The sequence below is a fragment of the Pelobates fuscus genome, chromosome 3 (assembly GCF_036172605.1).
Source record: "Pelobates fuscus isolate aPelFus1 chromosome 3, aPelFus1.pri, whole genome shotgun sequence".
Lineage (NCBI taxonomy): Eukaryota > Metazoa > Chordata > Amphibia > Anura > Pelobatidae > Pelobates > Pelobates fuscus.
Window position 1 is genome coordinate 221,027,942 of NC_086319.1, and position 21,460 is coordinate 221,049,401.

At 42.3% G+C, this 21,460-nt stretch overlaps 1 protein-coding gene across 1 annotated transcript in view; it reads right to left on the reverse strand.

The window, feature by feature from the left end:
- Positions 1-21,460, reverse strand: part of PRKAR2B (protein kinase cAMP-dependent type II regulatory subunit beta) — a 143,061-nt gene that overhangs the window by 18,018 nt on the left and 103,583 nt on the right. Inside the window, exons 6-9 of the mRNA XM_063448096.1 lie at positions 20,008-20,161; positions 2,129-2,230; positions 1,963-2,037; positions 1,101-1,166 (exon numbers count right to left, since the gene is read on the reverse strand). Of these exons, the coding sequence (XP_063304166.1) occupies positions 1,101-1,166; positions 1,963-2,037; positions 2,129-2,230; positions 20,008-20,161 (397 nt within the window). The remainder of the gene's footprint in view (positions 1-1,100; positions 1,167-1,962; positions 2,038-2,128; positions 2,231-20,007; positions 20,162-21,460) is intronic.

Genomic DNA, 21,460 nt, shown 5'->3' on the forward strand with positions numbered 1-21,460 from the left:
CATCAATCCATCCAATTGTGCTATCTCACCCTCATCCTCCCCTGCCCCCCCACTTTTGTACCTTTCCCTCACTCCCAGCTTGCGTCTCTCTAAACATCTTGTCCCACTTATTTGTCACTCCACCATCCCAAACTTTTACCGCTTTCCCAGTTTCTCTTGGTTGTGCCTCTCTCTCCCCTCTACCTCACCACATCACTTGTGCATCTCCTCATCATCTACACTCCAATTGCATTTGCTATTTTCCACTCCTTCCACCCTCACAATACTCGGTGACTGAGATTCAACATTTTCAAACATTCTTTTTTTCCTTAGAGAGAAGTGTCAGCCAAATGAACAAATATATAGATTGTCTATGTCTGTTTGTGTAAGTCTACTCCATGTGCAGTGGCATTCTTGACCCACTTACCTGACTTTCCACATTCCTAGATCCCCCTATGTTGTTGGTGACACTCGTGTCCATGGTGGTATCAATCGGCTAGTTACCAAGTCCACAGAGAATAAGAAGCTTCAGAAAGCTCAGTGCCCAGGCCATATTCTTATAGCACTGAAATATTTATTTAAGTATCCATAAAAACAAAGCATAAGGCAAAAGCAGGAAAAAAATAAATAACGTATGTGATTTTGTGTGATTATCCACTTAATCATAGTTGTCTCCATAAGAGGCTCCCACTCCGGGTTTGGGGTGGTTTGTATTACAAAGGACCAGAGGTGGACATTATAATTTTCTAGTTTCACCACAAAATATATAAAGATGCAATTTTGAAACTGTATGTTTAGTAACCTTCTGTTGCCCATCTTCATCCCTGCAGCTGTCCCAGCCTGTGCTACACTATGTTAAACTGTCTGGCCTGACCTTTTCTTGGTTTTCTTAATATATACAGTAAGGAAACAAATATGAAGAAACAAAGACCTTTCATTGAGATTTGAAGAAAGGCAATTTTACCTACAACAAAGGGTTTCTTTACAGTATTAACAATAAAGATACAGAATTATCTGCCAATCATACTACTAATGAAAAATTTTATTCACAATATATAAACAAAAGTAAATAAACAGCACTCAAAAGGGATAGTAAATTAATTGTAAATTCATTATTTTACCTTACTTTTCATCGCTATTCTGACTTCTCCAGTTTCTACAATGAAAAAACTCTCAGCACCATCTCCCTGAAAAAAAAAAAAAATATATATATATATATATATATATATATAAAATATTTATAACACTAATCACTTTCACAAAGGGGTTTAAATACAAAGGTGCCACACATGATACATAGATGCGGAAAGTGTATATAACTTGACACAAAACAGAATCCCTATATCTGAAGCTAATTGATTGTTCTATTTCAAATAGTTCAAACATTCCTAATTTACTGCACACTGTTGTCTGTCGAAATCTCTAATTTACTGCAACTAGCTTGAAAGGAACTGAGGATTTGTCTGGCAAACATAGGGCCTGATTTAAGATTGTTGGATACATTTTTCAAATGTTTTAATATTTTTATATAAACTTTTAAAATTATTTAATATTTTGAAAAATGTTTTAATATTTTAAAATTTTTATATATTAATATCTGAATTATTTTTTCGATATTTTTATATTTTGAAAAAGATATTTTAAAAGTTAATCTAAAAATATCAATATTTATCCAAGAATAGTAAATATAGCTTATCCAACAATAGTAAATCAAGGCCATAGTCTGGAAATGGGGTTATATTCAAAACTTGTATTTAATAAAGTTCTTTTTAATAATGTGTGCCAATGTGTGGCTCTTTTAATCTGTTCTTATAAACCCATGTACTGTCAAAAACAATTCATCCTGTTTTAATACATCATATCCTATTTAGATTAATTACTTGAATGGTTTACTCTTATCCTTTGCAATCAGTGTAGAATGAGTAATATCTAGTAAGAAATATGCCTGGTCAATAACAACAAAGACAGACACACATTCTGTACCTGAGCAATGATTTGTTCTCCATCACGATACATTTTGGTGCCTATTACATCCACCACTTTCAAGCGTTCTGATAACTAAGGAATAAAAGCAAAGTCATTGTGCTTTACTCTTTCACGTACAAAAAAAAAAGTAAAATTCTGTGAATGCGGTGAAAGTAATACTTACATCTAAAGATTTTAGAAATGGCAGGGATTCTATAAAATTTTCATACATTCTTCTCTTTCTGGCATTATTTTTTACAATAATTCTCCGAAAGGTAGCTCTATCCTTTAATTAAAAAAATATTTTTGAGCAACAAAAATGAAATCACATCACATTATAGAAAATATACAATACAAGAAAAATTAACATTCTACCTTGTACTGTGTTTCTAAATCATTATAATAAATAGTCATTAAAGGAACACTATAGGTTCAGGAACACAAACATGTATTCCTGACCCCTCAGTTTTTAAAAACACCATCTGGCCCTCCCTAAATATAGTACAATCTTACCATTACTCCAGTCTGCTGCTGCTGAGTCTGCCCCTGATCTGCCTGCTTGGCTGACATCATCAGAAGTTGTGTTTACAAACACCCACAAAGCTTTCTAATAGAAAGTATTGGATTGGCTGAGACTGTAGGTAGATCAGGGGCAGAGCCAGCACAAGCCAGACACAGCCCTTGCCAATCAGCATCTCCTCATAGAGATGCATTGAATCAGTGCATCTCTACGAGGAAAGTTCAGTGTCTCCATGCAGAGGGTGGAGACACAGAATGGCAGTGTTGTACACTGTGCAGCACTGCCCTAGAAAGCACCTCTGGCAGCGACCTGGGGAGTGGCCAGTGGAGGTATCCCTAGGCTGTAATGTAAAGACAGGGTTTACTGCAAAAAGCCTGAACGGGAATGATTATAGTCACCAGAACAAATACAATAAGCTGTAGGTGTTCCGTGACTATAGTGTCCCTTTAACCCCTTAAGGACACATGACATGTGTGACATGTCATGATTCCCTTTTATTCCAGAAGTTTGGTCCTTAAGGGGTTAAACTATCAACAATGACAGCATGTGCTTGAAAGAGCAGAATAAGCAGAGTTCATTTACAATCCTGCATAATTCACTATGTGATTTCTTGCCAACAAAGTAGATCCTTAAATGGAGATTATAGCACTTCATGCTGCTTTCTGGAAGCCAATTGGAGGTGCCAAAATCTGTAAGTGTATTTTCACACATATTTTCACTCTACCTCAATAACCTAAGATACTACATCAGACTGGATTTTGCCTTCTGTTTATTTGGTATACTCTCTGGAGCACTTTCCATTGGATAAAATATACATTAAGATATCCAAAGGTGGGGATTGTACTACCCAGGCGCATAAAGTAATTCTAGCTCTATATACTGTAAGTGCATTTCTTTTTTTCTCTTGCCCATCACACCAAACATACTGTAACACATTTGGTAATTTTTCTCTTTTATTTTATCACATATTTATCATAATTTGAGAATGTAATAAGGTGTTCCATCATGTACACAATACTGTGCTTATGTTTGGTAGAATGTTGCTGTTTGTGTGTTTCCTGCTATGCAGTAAGTAAAACAACACTACTACATTGTTTTTGGAAAGTGCTGGACCATACTTTTATATTTAGGATTTATTACTTGCATGGAGATACTGGAGGTTTACACAGCACCTCCACATTAGTAAGTGCTCTTCCATTCTTTGTTGTACTTTTTTTTGGTTAATAGTGGTTTATGTACTTTGGACGGTATGGTGTGTAGTGGTTTCACTAGGATTGGTGCGGTGACACCAATTTGTGGGAGCATTTAACATATTTTTTTGTGTATAAGACTATGTTTTTTTCTAAAAAAATTTTTGTCTAACGTTGTTGGTCATCTTATACACGGAATGTCACTGCAGGGTTTAAAAACCCCAAAACCCCCACCTGTGCGCCTAAGTCAAAATGGCGCATGTTGTGTTTCAGTGTGCCACGGCCCACACACATACCTAGTCTCCCTCCGATCTACTTCTGAATGCTGTGGCAGGGAGGAAAAGGTGCCTATATGCATGGGAGCTGCAGCAGACATCAGCAATTACCAACAAAACTTCAGAGACATGCCACACCATGAAAAGAGCAGTCATATTAAGGTATGCTCCACCTCAGATAGGTCTTGCTTTCTGATTCATATTCATGGGGAGGAAAGGGGGATCAGGGAGTAGAGGGAATACCACTGTGATGTCCCAGCATGCCCTCACACCACCTGCTGTATTGTGGGAGCTGTAGTCTCCCAGAATGCACTATAGAGCCATTAACTTCGCAGAGTACCATAGCACAGGGGAGACATAAGTATCAGAAGTGTGTTCTCTTCAGAAGTCATCTCTAAAATATCAAAGTTGTTCTCTTTGATGTCTAAACATTTTTTTCCCTACTTTTAGTCTCAAAAAATAGGGGTAGTCTAATACATGGGGGCGTCTTATATACTGAAAAGTACAGTATTTTTTTTATTACTATTAAAATATATATTATTATTAAAACAGAATTAAAGTTTATTCCCTCCTTCCTCTTGCCACCTTGGGCCTTGATGGAGTGAGATGCCAGTGACAAATGCCCCTTCTCAAGTACGTTTGCCACGGACTCCTGGAGGAGAGTAGAAGCCGGCCTCCTGCCCACCGACTATGGTCCAGGTCTGGGACACCGTTTGGGAGTTACCCTGCCCAGCTGCCATTAGTAGCTTTTCCTGGGTGCCTGAGACTAAGGGGAACAAACGATACCTAAGAGCCAGACGGAACACCCCGTATTGCAGCCGCAGGAGTTCCCAAAAGTTAACGGCAAAAGCACCAAACGCCCTAGAATTATTTTGGGTATAGGACCACGTGTGCGGCCAGTCAGAACTGTAACACAGTTGCGTTTTCCCTACACTGCCTGGATCTGAGCTCTATTTGGAGAACTTGGGCGCTCAGATCAGGGCTTTTTAACAATGTATTGTTTGTGTGGTCCCCTTTGTTCGCAAATCATGTTTAGGCTTGATTAGAAGATTGTGCTTATCCCATTCTAAATATGATAGGAGGCTTGATTTTAATCTGTGGGTGGGTATTAGTGTTCCTTTTGAATATGATACTGGAACACAAGGCTAATGGCCATTAACATATCAAAGGACCCCTATCTAAGAGGGAATCTAGACATATGGCAAATTAGAGAGCTAGTTTATATTTAAACCAGGCGTCCAGGTCACTTATGTGTGACTTCTCACACCTTACAGAGTAGCTCTGCTGGGGTCCCAACTTCAAAGAGGTATTTAGGTTGTAAGCTCTGACCTACCATACAATCAAATTAATCCCTTTTTAAATTGACAATACTACCTCTACCAGGCAGCCATTTCATATATGTTCGAACATAACTTTCGTTTTACCAAACTGATCTGAGCGCTTTTTGGATATGTTGTGCGCTCAGATCCCGGCTATTTTGGAATGTAATTTTTGTGGGGTTCCGATGCTGTTGTCATGTATTTTTATGTAAAAATTGCATGTAAGTTTTCCTATTTAAGAGATAATTGGATTAGCTTAATTGGAGCTCAATTGTCTCTCAAACACAATGGATTGTGGGAAGGAACCCCCTGTGATTTTGTATTGAAAACCCCATGCTAGGGGCACTGCAAGTGTGGCCTAATAAAGTTCTGATTGTTGCTTTTATCCAATACGACTCGGCTTGTCCACTATATTAGGGAATTTTACAAAGTTCCAGAGGGCTAGAATCCCTGTATGCTGTAGCTGAATTCAGGAGCAGCGGAGGATTAGAGAAGCGGCAACCAATGGATACTAAGAGACCCTGGAACCCGTGACACTGGTGTCAGACTGGAACCCGTGACAATGCCTATTCATGGTGGTCCAGTGTGGAGAATTTCTGGTGTACATCCACTGTCTAGTACAGACCTGGTGTAAAGGCTCTCACGAGTTCCGGACTCATAATATCATAGTGTTGTCATGATAGCCTGCAGCGATGCTCTGAAAGGTCCAGAGCATTAAGAACTCATTACATCAGGTCTGCATCCAGCAGAGGGTGAGCCCAGAAGCTCTCTGCTCTCCTTTCCACGCACAGCTCTGTGCTGCTCTCCTGGCCCAGTCTACTCCTTGGCAGTCTCTAGGCAAAAGTCACAGAGCTTGGTCAACGACAGCTGGACAGACCTAGAAATTCAGAGCTCCGGGCAGGGCCGGCGCTACCATTAAGGCGAATAAGGCATTCGCTTGGGCTGCTGGCCTCTGGGGGGCACCCACTGGGTGGTTTCCCGGTGGGCTGCCCTGCTGCTGTCTGGGGATGCTGTGCTGGGTGAGCGGCTGCTTAGTCACCCCCCAGCGCAGCCATTCAGCTGCTGTGAGTTACCTGCTTGGGGAGCTGAATGTGCTGTATGCTGTATCCCCAGCACTCGCCAGACCTGATATCCTGGATGCCCCCTGCCTGTGAATACAAGAAGCACTCTGAGGGGAACAGGAAGCAGCCTGGGCAAGAATCCTTGTACCGGCCCTGGCTCCGGGCTGCATTTGAGGAAAGGAAATGCACCAGGTGTCACTCCCTCTGACCCGCACCTCCCATAGCGACACCAATGACTGATTTTGTGTTTATCAGAATCACAAGCCAAAAATGTCTCAATATAAATAATACTGCCAAAGTTAGAAATCATCAGTGACATAGAACTGGATTTAACTTTTGTCCTCGTTAATCACACAATCTCAATATGCTGGCATGGTGAGGATAATGACAAAACTTGCTAGAGTACAAACTCCGCCAGTGAATGTCGGCTGGAAAATAGTCTCAAAGAAATATGGTTCCAAAATTACAATAATATTTACATGTGCATCTTGACCTATAAGTTAATCGAAGAGGTGTAAGGTCAAAAGAAATTATCTAAAGCCAAATGGCTAAAACCTCTATTTACTCTAATTTGCCAGAGTTCAGATTTTAATAAATATAGAATAACAGGGATAAGATCTTAGTATGTATATATGTGAGTAAAGGAGTCTAAGTAATACATATCAGAATAAACTGCTCTTTAGTCGTATTTTAGTCATCTGAATTGTTTTAGTTTTAGTCCACTCTCCAGTAGCTTAGTTGACACGCCTAAAAATGGGTTTAGTTAAAACCTCTATCTGTCTCTGTTGCCCCTTCCCCAGCCCCTCTGTGTCTGTTTGTGTCCTCCCAGCCCATCTAGATGTCTCTATCCCAAGCCCTGGTCTGTCTCTTTTGCCCCTTCCACAGCCCCTCTGTGCAGTGTTCATTTTGGCAGCAAATTTCAATTTAGTTTTTGTCTTTAGATACACATGGGCTTAAAAATTAGAGGAGAACCAATGTCCTATACTTTCAAAAATAAAGATCCTCTTATATAGAAAAATAAAATGTTTTCAAAATTATATATAAAAATTAAGGAGGTAAAGGATACCAGTGGCTTCTTTCTAAAGGAATAGGAGTAGGGTGTTATTCCTTAAAGGCTAGCTTAGATAGGAAATTTCCCCAAGAGAAAATTTGTAAGAATGTTTATGGATTTGCTTTTTAATTCAGGCTTAGCACTCTGGTAAGTTTACTTTATAAAATACTGTATCATTGTGAACCTCCCTGAAATAGACCAGATGCAGACATTATTAATATTTTCCACTAGGGGGCATTCCAAAACTTGAAATCCACTGAATGCGAATTCCATAATCTTATTTGCATGATGAAAACCACAATGAGTTTTATCTGTTTGTAGGATTATTCGCTAAACCGGAAATTCTTGGATACTGACCAGGTTATTGCAAATTTTGCAGGTTATTGCAAATGTCACCAGAATGGTATGGAACAATTGTATTTTTATAGCACTGTAAAAATACATCGACATCAAATAATAAGGTTCTGATACAGTGCCCTCCACTAATATTGGCACCCTTGGTAAATAGGGTGGCAGCAAATTGAGTTGCCGGCGACACGCACTTCTTGTAACTCACATTCAGAAGTTGGATGCCACCTGGGGGACCTGGAAATCGGCTCTGGAAGCTACCTATCAGGTTAAACTGTTCGAGAACAGTATGTGATGGAGATCATGTACTCTGACTGAGTAACTCCAGCAGGTCAGATTTCTCTCTGCTACCAGCGACTCTGGAGCGCTTTGGACCCAGTCACTGAAACTTTACTGGGGTCTCAGATTATCTCGTCTACTGGACCAGGCTGCAGCTCTTTCTTTCCAGGCATCTATCGTCCCCTCTACCTTTGCCTCTTCTGTTGCCTTTGTGATTCTCTTGCAATTGTGATTCTCTGGCCTATCTCTTTTTTAACTCATCCTATGAATCAGGGAGCCAATAGGTCTGAAAACTCTGTTGCTGCCATCCCTGAACAAACCACACGGACACACAGTTCCAATTGGAACTAGCACAATGCTTTATTTTGGACGAGGACTATCCTAGGATGACTTGTCCCTGAACATGTAGTGACATCCATATAAAATAAGCAAACATACTAACTTGAAGAACAAGCAACATAACTATGGAAAAACACAGATATACAGATGCAACTGGTGTTTGTGTTGCAATTTCTGAATTTGCATATTGTGATTATACAATTCAATGCATTTCCCATATACACCAACAAGGGAGGGGGAGAGGGGGGAAGTGTCATCACACGTTGGAAGAAAATCCCCTTTTAAAACAAGGGTACCCCAACCTTGCAACAGTGACAAAGCCAAGAAATAACCGTGAAATAACACTCGCTACGTGTGGTGCCTCCGGTTTCAACCATGTGTATGCGATCGCTCGCCTTGCGGCCAAGGTAAGTTTGTGAATCAGTTTTTGCTCCCTTCTCGTCCAGCCGTCTATAGTTCTATTTATGAGATACACCCACGGGTCTAAGTCTGGGGCTCTGGAAAAAACCTGTGTCAGAAGGTCCTGTATGGCCCTCCAGAATCCAGTGATTCTTGGGCACCTCCACCACATATGCAGGTAAGTCCCCCTCTCCCCGCACCCTCTCCAGCATTCGTCCGTGGTGGTTTTGCGCATCTTAAATAATTTGACTGGGGTCGTATACCAACGGAACATTGTTTTAAGAGATTGTTCCTGTAATGTTACACATACCGAGGTTGTTCTGCTTGCCTCCCATATTTCCTGCCACTCTACTCCTTCAAGTTCTTCACCCAGGTCTCTCTCCCATTGTGCAATGTACGTCAGTTCTCCCCATTCCCGGGTTTCGGAGCTTATGTGTGCGTATAGTTGTGTTATGAGTCCTCTCGGTATACTCCCTGAGTCACACATGGATTCAAAGAACGTCAGTGTCTTTTGTGCTTGTGCTTTCATGTGGGGTTGTCTGGCATAGTCCTTAATCTGCAGATATCGAAAGAAGTCTGCAGGTGTTAGGTGTCTTCCCTGTTTGAGTTGGTCGAAAGTAATTATGTCAGAGCCCTGGTATAAGTGGTGTAGTCTTTGCAGACCCGCGTGTTCTAGGTTTCTAAAATTCCTTGCCGCCATTCCTGGGGCAAACTCTCTATTGCGTAGGATTGGCATAAGGAGTGAGGGAGAGGACGCCAACCCGTACTTCCGGTTGCAGGAGTCCCACAACCGAAGGGAGTTCAGGATCGCAGCAGCGGCCTATGCTCCCTGGGAACCCACATCGCAAACTGGAGTAGATCTAACCCCATCAGGAGCGACTCTATTTCTACCCATTTCCGTTCGTCCGGGGGTGAATGCCACAGTGCGACCTGAGCTAGTTGTGCCGCCACGTAGTAGTGATATAGGTCAGGAAGGCTGAGCCCACCCCTCGTCTTTGGCCGATACAGGACATGTCTAGAAACGCGATGTCTTTTATGCTGCCACACAAAGTCTCCTATCGCTCTTTGGAGTGGGGTAAGTTGTGCTTTGGTCAGGGGGATCGGAAGGGCCTGGAATAGCAAGAGGGCTCTTGGTAGTATATTCATCTTTACAGAATTAATCCTCCCTACCCAAGATATTGGCTTGTCGGTCCATCTGTCTATATCTCTTTTCAATGTGTGCCATAAGGGTGTATAGTTGCAGGGGTAAAGATTGTCTGGGTTGGCCGTTAAGTGAATTCCAAGATACTTGAGAGAGTGTGTTTCTATCTTTATATGATACGCCCTGTGTATCTGGGCTATGTCTGCCGCTTGCATATTTATGGGAAGTGCCCTCGATTTCGCCATATTCACCTTGAAGCCTGAAATTTCCCCGTACGTTTCTAAGACCTCACTCAGCGCCCTCATAGAATCCATGGGTCTCATGAGCATCAGAAGTACATCGTCAGCGTAAGCTGCTGCTACGAATTCCCGGCCCCCCACCCGCACCCCCTGGATCTCCGGGTGCTTCCTGAGCGCCTGTAGAAAGGGTTCTAGCGATATGACAAAAAGCAGAGGGGAGAGTGGACATCCCTGCCTGGTGCCATTATGAAGTGGGAAAGGGGAGGGGGCGCGCCCGAGATCCGGACCTGTGCTCTAAGATTGCTGTACATAACCTTTACTACTGTAAGGTATTCCGCAGGGAACCCCAGATGTTGCAGCACTGTGAACATATAATGCCATTTGCTGCGGTCAAAGGCTTTTTCAGCGTCTATAGAGACCGCCAGGGTAGGCGTGTTCGTAACCGTTTGTTTCCATATGAGATCTATATTCCTACGGGTATTTTCAAATAATTGCCTCCCTGGGATGAAGCCAACTTGGTCGGGGTCTATTAGGGAGGTCAGGTGTGGGGAAAGTCTATCCGCCTGTATCTTGGCTAGTATTTTCATGTCCTGATTTATGAGGGATATGGGCCTGTAACTACCAGGTAACAGCGGGTCCTTATCTGGCTTGGGAAGCAATACAATGGATGCCAATGCCATGTCTGGGTTCGGTGCGCCCCCCTCTATAAAGTTGTTAAATAGTTTGAGCAAGTAGGGTACAAGCTCCTCCAGAAAGGTCTTCTAATAGGTCCCGTCAAACCCATCCGGCCACCGGTGCTTTATTCCCTTTAAGCCCAGTGATCGCCCTGTCTATTTCCTCTTCAGTTATCTCCGCCGCTAGCTGGGCCCTAGCCTCCCTGGAGAGTTTCGGTAAGCCTAGATCCATCAGAAATCTGTGGATGCGTTCCGTCTCTTGGTCTTCTCTCAGTCCGTCTGTAGGAGTGTAGTTGTATAATGCTTTGTAAAAATCGCGGAAGACTCCCGCAATTTCGCCTGGAGTCGTTTTTATTGATCCGTCTGTGTGTCTTATGCATGTGATATGTGTACGTCCCTGTCGGGGCCGTAGAGTCCTGGCTAACAGATTGTACATTTTGTTACCTATTTCATAAAAGGAACGTTTAGACCATGACATTGATCGTGCCACAATGTCTACAAGCAATGCTCGTATGTCATGTCTCTTAGCATCTACCTGTCTCAGTGTCTCCCCGTCCGGGCAGGTCTGGTGTCTCCGCTCTGCAGTCTTAAGTTCCCTAAGGAGTCTCTCTCAAGTTTTTGTCTTTTGCTTTTTATTTATAGTTGCTAGGCGGATAAGGGCTCCCCTCACTACTGTTTTATGCGCTGCCCAAACCGAGGGCACTCCTACGTCAGGTGTGTCATTACGGGTGAAGAAGTCCACAATCTCCGCCTGTATCTGTTCTTTGATCATGGGGTCTCGTAGTAAGGAGGCGTTAATTTTCCATGTCCAGGGGGACGCTGCACAAAGATTCCCCAGGGTAATCGAGACCTCCGCATGGTCAGACCACGTGATGGATCCCACAGTCGAGTCAGTGGTGCGCGTGAGACAACAATCGTTAGCCAAAAAAAGGTCTATCCTTGAATATGTGCCATGTGGGGCCGAGTAGTACGTGTAATCGACCTCACTCGGGTGTTGAGCCCTCCATACGTCCACCAATCCCGATCGTGTCATAAAATTGTGTAGCAGCTTGTCCTGTCTCCCTCTCCCCTGCGATCTGAGCAAGCCTCTATGGATACTTCTATCCACCGCCGGGCTCGACACCGCATTGAGGTCCCCACCCACGAGGACCATACCCCGCGGCAGTCTCTGGATTTTGTCAAGTAATGTGTCCCAGAACTCCGGTTCCGGTTGGTTAGGGGCGTATACATTAACCAGATGGAGTGTATGGGAATATAGAACCCCAGATACTATGATATAACGCCCTTCTACGTCCGCATCAGTCGCTGTTATCTGCAATGGACAACTACTCCTCACCAAGATTGCTACCCCGTTGCGTTTACGGTGGGCCCTGGCCTCATGAGAGACTGTGTATGTGTGGTCTCTAAGTGTAAAGCGCACTTGTTTAGGCAAGTGCGTTTCTTGGACAAATGCAATATCAGCTCCTCCCCTTTTCAATTCACGAAAGAGCAGGCACCTCTTGGTCGGGGCGTTAAGGCCCCTCACGTTTAGCGAACGTGACACATATATACACATGTCAGTATCAGTACACATGCTCAGACAGACCCTTTTTTTTTCCAAACAAGGTGTGCTTGCTATGGCATATCAGAAATTTTGCATACAGCACGGCCACTCTGAGGTAGGTCAACACTGTGCTTAAGCGTAGCAGGTTCCTGCAAATGGAGTGCCAGTTTGCGCAAAAAGTCCTCAAAAATTGCATCCAGCCTGGTGGTAATTTTAGCATGCCCTCCTGTGCAGGCAGTAATAAACACGGAGTCTCTCTAGGTGGCGAAAGTTGCGGCGATGTTAGGAACGCTGTGTGTGAAGAAGATTCCACTGTGGTAAAGAGGTAGGTATATCCAGCGGGGACCGGGCTACAGAGGAGTCTTTGATGCAAGCGCGTCCGATGTCGGGAGATTGGCCGCTTCCCACAGACACCAGGCCGCGTGGCACACCAGGCCTCATGGCTGAATTGCGATTTCTGCCGGCACAACACGAGCCGGGTATCTCTGTGTTCCCACTTGTTTGCAGGTCAGTCCACCGGCAGATAGAACCCCTTCCAATGCAGGTTCAGGCAGTTAAAGCTCGTTTAATGCATGCAGGAGCCAGAGTTCTGAGAAAGCAGGTTTGGCCATCTTAGCTGTCAGGCCCGACCCCGAGGTTGAATATATAAATAAACTTACAAATAACATTGCTTAAAATGTTCTATTTTAGTTTTCTAATTCACATAAGATCATTTTTAAACATTTAAAATTTCAGCTTGTTTGTTTGTGTTGAAACACTGGAAATCGCCTACAGTACAATCACTTACTCCATTGATTTAAAAAGTAGAAAAAAATATATAGTATGAGCTAGCAATTAGAAATAGCTCTCCTTCCTACACAGTACAGGTGGAATCCAGGAAGGACTAGGATCTAAGATTAAACTTCCAAAATGGAAATAGCAAATCTCCCCTTATAATTGACTGACTACAAAAGCAGTAGAAGAATTAGAAAAAAAAAAAAAAAGAGAAATCTAGATTAATAGAGGAAAGGTGAAGAAAAACAAAAACACAAACAAAAGAAAAGAGGAGCAGAAATGTGAGGTATAGGAAGGAAAAAAGGTTAAAAAGCTACAATTGCTCTATTTTGTGTAAAATTAAAATTCAGTGATGTCTGTTCACTTCCTCTCAGAGCTCAAATTAGCTCAGTAGGAGAGTAACAGCCCAGCACAGCCCCCTCAGCACATCTATGAGCCAGTGCCAGGTCCCCGCTGCACCACAAGGAACACGCTTGACAAAAGGTAGGCAAAGAGGAGGGTGGCCAAAACATTAAAGGGACACTGTAGGCACCCAGATCACTTTAGCTAATTGAAGTTGTCTGGGTGCTGGGTCTCTTTTGTACTTCGTGCTGCAATGTTAAACATCGTAGTTCCTGAGAAACTGCAATGTTTACATTGCAGCTCTAAGTCTGCCCTTAGTGGCTGTCTACCAGACAGCCACTGGGGGCGCGTTCGGAATCGTAACAGACTTTTGGTCCGTTATCTGATGCTGGACGTCCTCACGCTCTGCCTGAGGACCTCCAGTGTCAGATTTTCCCCATAGGAAAGCATTGATTCAATGCTTTCCTATGGGGAGGTCTAATGCGCATGTGGTTTTTGCCACGCATGTGCTTTAGACCCCGCTCGCCACGGGACGTAGGAGGGGCGGAGCTTTAACCCAGTGCCTAGGGACATCTGCTCTGGGATAAGGTAAGTAAATAAAGGAGTTTTAACCCTTTATTTACCAGTTAGGATGGGGCGTGAGGGAGGGGGTTGGCAGAGGTATCGGTAGTATCCCTTCAAATTTGTCTGTGTTTCTGTCAGTGTGTAAGTGTGTCTGTAGGTATGTGTGTGTGTGTGTGTCTACCAGTGTGCGTGTGGTTGTCAACATGCGTGTATGTTTATAAAAGAAACATTAAGTTAATAGTGGGATGACCTAGAGCTTCTATTTAGGATAAAGAGGAAATGTAATATTGTTTCTGAAGTCAGGGTGAAAATAATCTCTAATACAGCATGTGATAAATATATAAAAATAAAAAAACAGATAATATAGCAATATAGTAAAATGTCATACGAAACACTGTCTAGAACACTTAAAAAATGGAAAAAAAGAGGTATAGAAATAAGGTAGATGAGAAATGTATGTTTTTCTGTCCAAATAGAGTCTTTAAAGGGACTTTTGTGGGGCTCTCTTTTTTATTCAAGATATTGGACTTGAATACGTGTTTAGTTACATTTTCTTATCAACCTTATTTCTATACCTCTTTTTTTATTTTATTTTTCAGTGTTTTATACAGTCTCTCTATTTTGCTATATTATCTATTTTTATATATTTATCACATACTGTATAAGAGCTTGTTTTTTTTTTTTTTTTCCTGCCTTCTTTTACAATATACTATTATATTTCCTCTATATCCTAAATAGTTGCTCCTGGTCATCCCAAGTGTTTACTTTATCTAGTGTCTTATACAAGACGGGTGAATCCTGGTCCAGTTGAGCACTATTTAGCATCTTATTTCTATACTCCGTCCTCTTATCAGGGTAATTCCTACTGGGTTACCCTCCCCTGTACTAGATTTTCATGTGTGTATGTTTGTCAGTGTGTGTCTGTCTACTAGTGTGTCTTTTATTCTATGTGTGTGTCTGGCAGTGAGTATCCCTGTTTGTATGTCTGTATGGCAGTTTGCATCTGTGAGTGTGTCTCGAATGTGTATGAATGGTAACTGTTTGTCAGGTTGCATGTGTGTGAGTATACATATGAGTTAGTGGGGGCCGAGATTCTGGATTTGTACGGGGTCCGAAGTGATCTGATGATAGCCCTGCCTCTCTTGGTCATTCTGCAGGATTGTAACACTATGGTGGTAATTTATCAAAATGTCAGTACTCTATACTCATAACTTTACAATACTTATTTTATAGATACATGTACCACTGGTTACTGAGTCACAATTCTGTCAATCATTCTCTCTTGACATGTCAGAGTAAAATATCTCACAGAATACATGCTGCCAAATAACTAAAAATAATGAAGGGCTGTTTGTACCTCTTATATAAAGGCTTATAAAGAGGGTTTTTTTCATTCAAGGGATGGAAAAAATGACAATTTAAGTTGTGTTAATTCATCTGTAAATTCATGTATAAAAATCCTGATGTATATAGCATCTTATTTAGGGGCATAAAAAGTCTATGCTTAAGCCTGCTGCACAAATGCCAGAATATGTAGAGCTTGGCATCTCACAGCTACTGTCACACTACTTAGTAAGCTAGCACCCAGCAGGCAGATAGCAAGGCATATTAAGAATTCTCAAAGGGGTTTTATCTTTCCAGCTTATGACATTTCCACTGCCTACCAAACTTTTGGATTCCAAAAATGAAAACCACTCTATGACCTTTTCACATCAAGAACTCAGCTCTCGTTTGCAGCATTACGCTTCACCATAGGCGCAGATGTCCTGTATCAGGGGGTACAACCAGCAGGATACATTCAGAGTGTTTAAGTAAACACCACTGAGAGAATTCTGACAGTCCATGAAGTCCCCCTGGTGCTGCATAAACACCCCATCAATATTTTATCTGCTGTTACTTATGAAAATGATCTACCTCCTACCAAGCATTTAATCAGCAAAGGTTTCAGATTATTTTAGTTACGTTCATTGAATTAATTTTTTTATTTTTTTTTATTTTACATTTTTTATTTTTGTGTGCAAAAGGTTTACAGACATACAGGTAATGCCACAATAGCAGGTACCGAGAACTTGTATTTGACATATATATGGCATAGGTTGGATCAGCACAATTTTTTAAATTAAAACATTCAGGCTTAAAGAAAGGCAAAACTATTGGCTTGTTATCAGGTAGGTAATATCAAGTTAGAAGACAGCAATACAAGTCAAGAATAGGATTAAATCTGCGGCGTGTATACTAGCATAGTAATAAGGCAGCGGCATGGAAATTTGCACTTTTCCACGCAAAAACAGGCGTAGACTTTTCAGCATGGCACATAGTATAGAAAGCCTGTTGCAAAAGTAGTGAGGCATGCTTGTGTGCAAGTATAAATGATAATAGCTAGTGTTGGTGTGTGACTCGTTTGCTATAGCTTACACATCTTTCATAATACTACTGGGTACTTGTTATTGGTTACAGTGCTGAAAATAGCGTGTTAAGACAGTGATAAACCAGTATTAATGCGTTTGCATGTTGGAGCACAATATTAGGTTGAGAGTTAAGTAGAAGATAACTTTAGATTAATAAGCATGTTAAACAGGAGTAACATATTGCGAGTAAGACCAGGCAGGTAATTGGTGACAGAGCGTGTGTCCTTGTGGACCTGGGCATGGGCGTTGGGAAGTGTCTTTATCCCACTCCGCAGGGCGAGACAGCGCAATGGTCTCGGGGTGCCCGGTTGTCAGGCTGCGATGAGGGAGCCTGTGTATCCTGTGTATGGCTGGCGTAGGAGAGGTGCCTCCAGGTGAGTACCCAGCCCAGAAGAAGGGTAAGCGGCTGAGACTGCGGCTTCGTCCATGCGGGTGGCTGGGCTTTCTGGTTTGGTGGGACCAGTCGCCAAGAGAGCTGCTGTCTGGATCTGTGAGGCATGGGTAATAGGCGGGAGCGTATGCTCTGCTCGGGCTGTGATCCGGCACCAGAACGCTTCGCAGATCTTGTCGAAGGCTGCGTTAAATTTGGCTTCCCAAGTCATTGTGGGGTGGTTCCCCGTTCCATCGGCCATATTGGTTGCGGCGTGTCTTAAGGCAACGTTCTCATCTGTCTTTGTGTCCCCAGCAGCGATTACATTGTTTTTTATTTCCAAACTACTAAACAGTGTGACATTTCACTCTCTTATATCTGTGAGAATATCATCACAATTTTCATAATTTTTCATACAAGATTTGTGAGCCCAAAAACAGAAAAGTCTGCTCAAAACGTCTACAAAGAATTGCAATAATGTGATTAAAAACACAAAGATAATGCTCTAATAAAAACATTTTCACTTGGGGCAAAGCCTGACTGCCGCGCTGATCAGTCGCACATCCCTAGAACTCCGGGGGAATAAAAATAAAAAACTTGCCTAAACTGACGACTAGCAATCCACAGTTGCAGACTTTAGGCAACCCAACGTTGGTTGGTAACCGGGTGGACCCCTCGGTGGCTGTTCTAGCTGTTCCTCTGGCCAAGCTTGGCGGATCTTGTTTAGAACTGACCTGCGGCCTAGCAGGGGCCTATTCACGGACGAGGAGAGGGAAGCGGCTGATCCCTCTACCTTCTGGCAACAAGACAGCTCAGGGTCTCCCCACTCTCTCCCCCCCAGCGGTGAGGGATATCCCGGTAATCATTACCAGTGCTGCGGTTACAGCTTTCCAGCAGTACCCTCTAGGCTGCAGCCCACCTGCCTCCTACACAATGGCGGATGCCACGTGTGAACTCACACCACGAGACCCGAAGCCCTCTATCCTGCAAAAAATAGACAGACTGTTTGCAGACTTTTGGTCTAGGCTCGCCTGTCGCATTGAAGCTCCAGTGGAGATTCAGAAGGCACCTACCCTACCTCAGTTAACTCAGCAAAGTGCACCTCTACCTCATGATGGTGGTACCCGCAAGATGGCTCCTAACTCGACTACATCAAAGCGACATAAGCTGCCGACACCGCACTACCAGCAGATTAAGCGAGTTGTGGACTGGCGTCCTGCCCGCTGCTGCCGTGGAGTGCCGAGTCCCACTATACAAGCGTCTGTACTAAGCTACATGAAGAGACCACCACAGTTACATCTGAGCTGCCCCTCATGACCGGGCATGAGCGAGCGTGTATCTCCCTTGCAAGTCACCTTCATGCTGGACATTTATGTATACCCTGTGGGCATAGGCTAAAAGGCGTTAATTTGATGGGCATGTAGTCCTGGGGTCCTGTCTCTACATTCTACACATCATGGGACATTGTTACCGTAGGCAAAAACTCACCTCCTGCATGTGTCCAGTTCATATTTTAGTTTAATTTACATTTCCATGCTATATGATTTCTTATTTATTGAATTCTAAGCAACTTACTTCTTCTTGCAACCTATATTTTAAAAATGATGCAGTAACCTTGACAGGCATTGCTAATTCTCTCTAACACTCCATACTGTTGAAATATGACATGTCTATGTATATCTGTGATGTTGAACATAAAATACAGAATAAAAAAAATAAATAAAAAAAACATTTTCACTTATTTATTTTATAATTGAAAGACTCACAGAACCTGGCAAATAATGACAATGTTTTGATGATGGCACATAAGACTTGTCCCAAAAAGGTTGAAATAGTCTAAAGTGGTGGCTGGCGAAGTTAAAGGGACACTATAGTCACCAACTTCAACAACTTCAGCTTAATGAAACAGTTTTGGTGTATAGACCATGCCCTTGCAGTCTCACTGCTCAATCTTCTGCCATTTAGGAGTTTAATAACTTTGTTTATGCAGCAGTAGTCACTCCTCCGTGCACGTGAGTTGCACAGCCTTCCAGAACACTTCCTGTAAAGAGGGATCTAATGTTTACAGTTCCTTTATTGCAAATTATGTTTAATTTAGAGTATCTTATCTCCTGCTCTGTTAACAGTTTGCTAGACCCTGCAGGAGCCTCCTGTGTGTGACTAAACTTAAACCATTTAGTTTACATGCAGGCTGTGTCAGTCACAGCCAGGGGACGTGTGGTAAGTACTGCATAAACAGAAACAAAGATGATCTAAATGGCAAAGAATTGAGCAGTGAAACTTCAGAGGAACAATCTATACACAAAAACTGCCTTAATAAGCTAAAGCTGTTTTGGTGACTATAGTGTCCCTTTAAGGTGATCGGGTACTAAAATTCACCCATGCATTTTGACTCCACCCTCTTTCTATAAGCCTAACCCCCTGACCTGTTAGAATCATATGAAATGTAAAAATTATTATTTCCTTATATAACTTGTAATACCATCTGAGTACCAGATATATAGACAGCACATTGAGAAGAAATGTGAGTGGCACACCTCTGGAACTGAAAAGCTTAAACCCATTGCAAATTATTTATCACTCACCAGTCATCAAACTGCACAGTGTGATGAGTTTTAATATTCTTGCTATAATACATTACATTACGATAACAAATGAAATTGAAGTAGTCTGCACAGAAAACAGCCCATTTGGAAAAAAAAAACAAGATTTAAGGGTACACAGTATGAATTTTCCCTAGAAACCTTAGATCACCTGGAAGACGATGAGGACATCCAGCATCAGTTATGCGACCAAAAGTTGCTTAACGACTCGTTAGCTCCTCTAGTGGCTGTCTGGTAGACAATCACTGGAAGAGGATTTTTTTTTTTTTTTAAGACATTCTTTATTTTGTAGGTTTTTTGTTGAGGCAATTACTTAAAAAACATACTGTAGACATAGTATGACATTGAACTTTGCACAGGTTTTTTATCGTGAACATAGCAACCAGAGAGTAATGCATTCTAGCTGTTAATTGTACAATATCGGTTACTAGAGGTGGAATTAACCCTTAACCATTGCAGGGTTAAACTGATAGGGGCACTGCACCCAGACCACTTCAATAAACCGAAGCGGTCTGGGTGCCTATAGTGTCCCTTTAATAAATGTGGCACAGTAATTCCCTTTAAATTAAATACTAATGTTCAAAGTACAATTTGATAAAATTACCACACTTTTTCAGTTCTTACCAAGCACCATATAGCACCCACAGATGTTGCAACAATTGTAGCTGCTCTAGGTGTGTTGTACATCAATGCCAATTCACCAAAACTCCCATGGTTATCGTAAGTGCCAACACACCTTCCAACTCCATCGATCTTTACATATATATCATAGGTCCCCCTGTTATATATATAAAAAAGAAAATGTACATATTAATTTATACACATTACTGTCATTTGCAATATACAGTCTGGACATTCACAGACCGGAATTTAACTTTAGAAAAGTGAAAAGGTTATACAGGAAGGTTTCCAGAGAGAAGTCATGACAAATAGTGAGATAAAGAGGGAGACATGAAAGGGGTAGTGAGTAAAGTATTATGAGAAATGAAGCAGTGGATAAACTTATTGAAGTGATCTGGCTGCAGTGGTCCTGCAATTTAAACTCAGCAATGTAAAATATTGCAGTTTTTGCGGCAGAGTGACTGAGAAGAATGAATTACCAAGGAATTAGAGAAGAAATATGTAGCAGGGAGTAGAATTGTTCAGAGATTTATAGGTAAGGGTTAATACACTGATCAGCCACAACATTAAAACCGCTGACAGGTAAAGAGAATAACATTGATTATATCGTTACACTGGCACCTTTTGAAGGGATTCTATAGTGCCAGGAAAAAAAGAAGTTTTCATGGCACTATAGGTTCCTACAGAGCCCCCTACCTCACTTCCCCACCTTCCCGCGGCGCTGAAGGGGTTAAAACCCGTTCAGTCACTCACCTGAATTCAGCACCAAAGTGCCTCGGCACTGTGTCAGGATGCGCCCCCTCTCCTCCCCCACCGACGTCAGCCGTCAGGGAAGACCTAATACGCATGCGCGGCAATGTCCACACGCGCATTAGGATTTCCCCATAGGAAAGGATTAATCAATACTTTCCTATGAGGATTCCAGTGACGCTGGAAGTCCTCTTGCATAGCAGGAGGATGTCCAGCGTCATTTAGACAACCAAAAGTAATCTAAACACCCGGAAGTCCCTCTAATGGCTGTCTGGTGGCTGTCGTTCTCAAAAACTGCAATAGTTACCCCTGTAGTGTTAAGGGACATGGGAAATTGCACCCAGACCACTGCAATGAGCTGAAGTGGTCTGGGTGCCTGTGACGGTAGTCACCATCACTGGGAGCAGAAGGACACTTTACAAAGGTTCCTAAATTGTTCCTATGTATAAGTCACTCTGTACACATTATAGGTGCAGGGTGTTTATAATGTGCTTGTATATTGTTAATTGGTTTGTGTGCTCTCCTGTCTTGCTGATGCTTGTTACCAACCTGTGGATTTGCCTATGGAGCCTGTAAACTGCCCTCTGCTGGTAGCAACATCAATATGCACTAACTGAATAGCAAGGATAGTTAATTTGCAATTCAATTAGATTTGCATATTGCTAATTCTACAGGCAGGAGAGATATTTTGTGTTGGTTATTGACT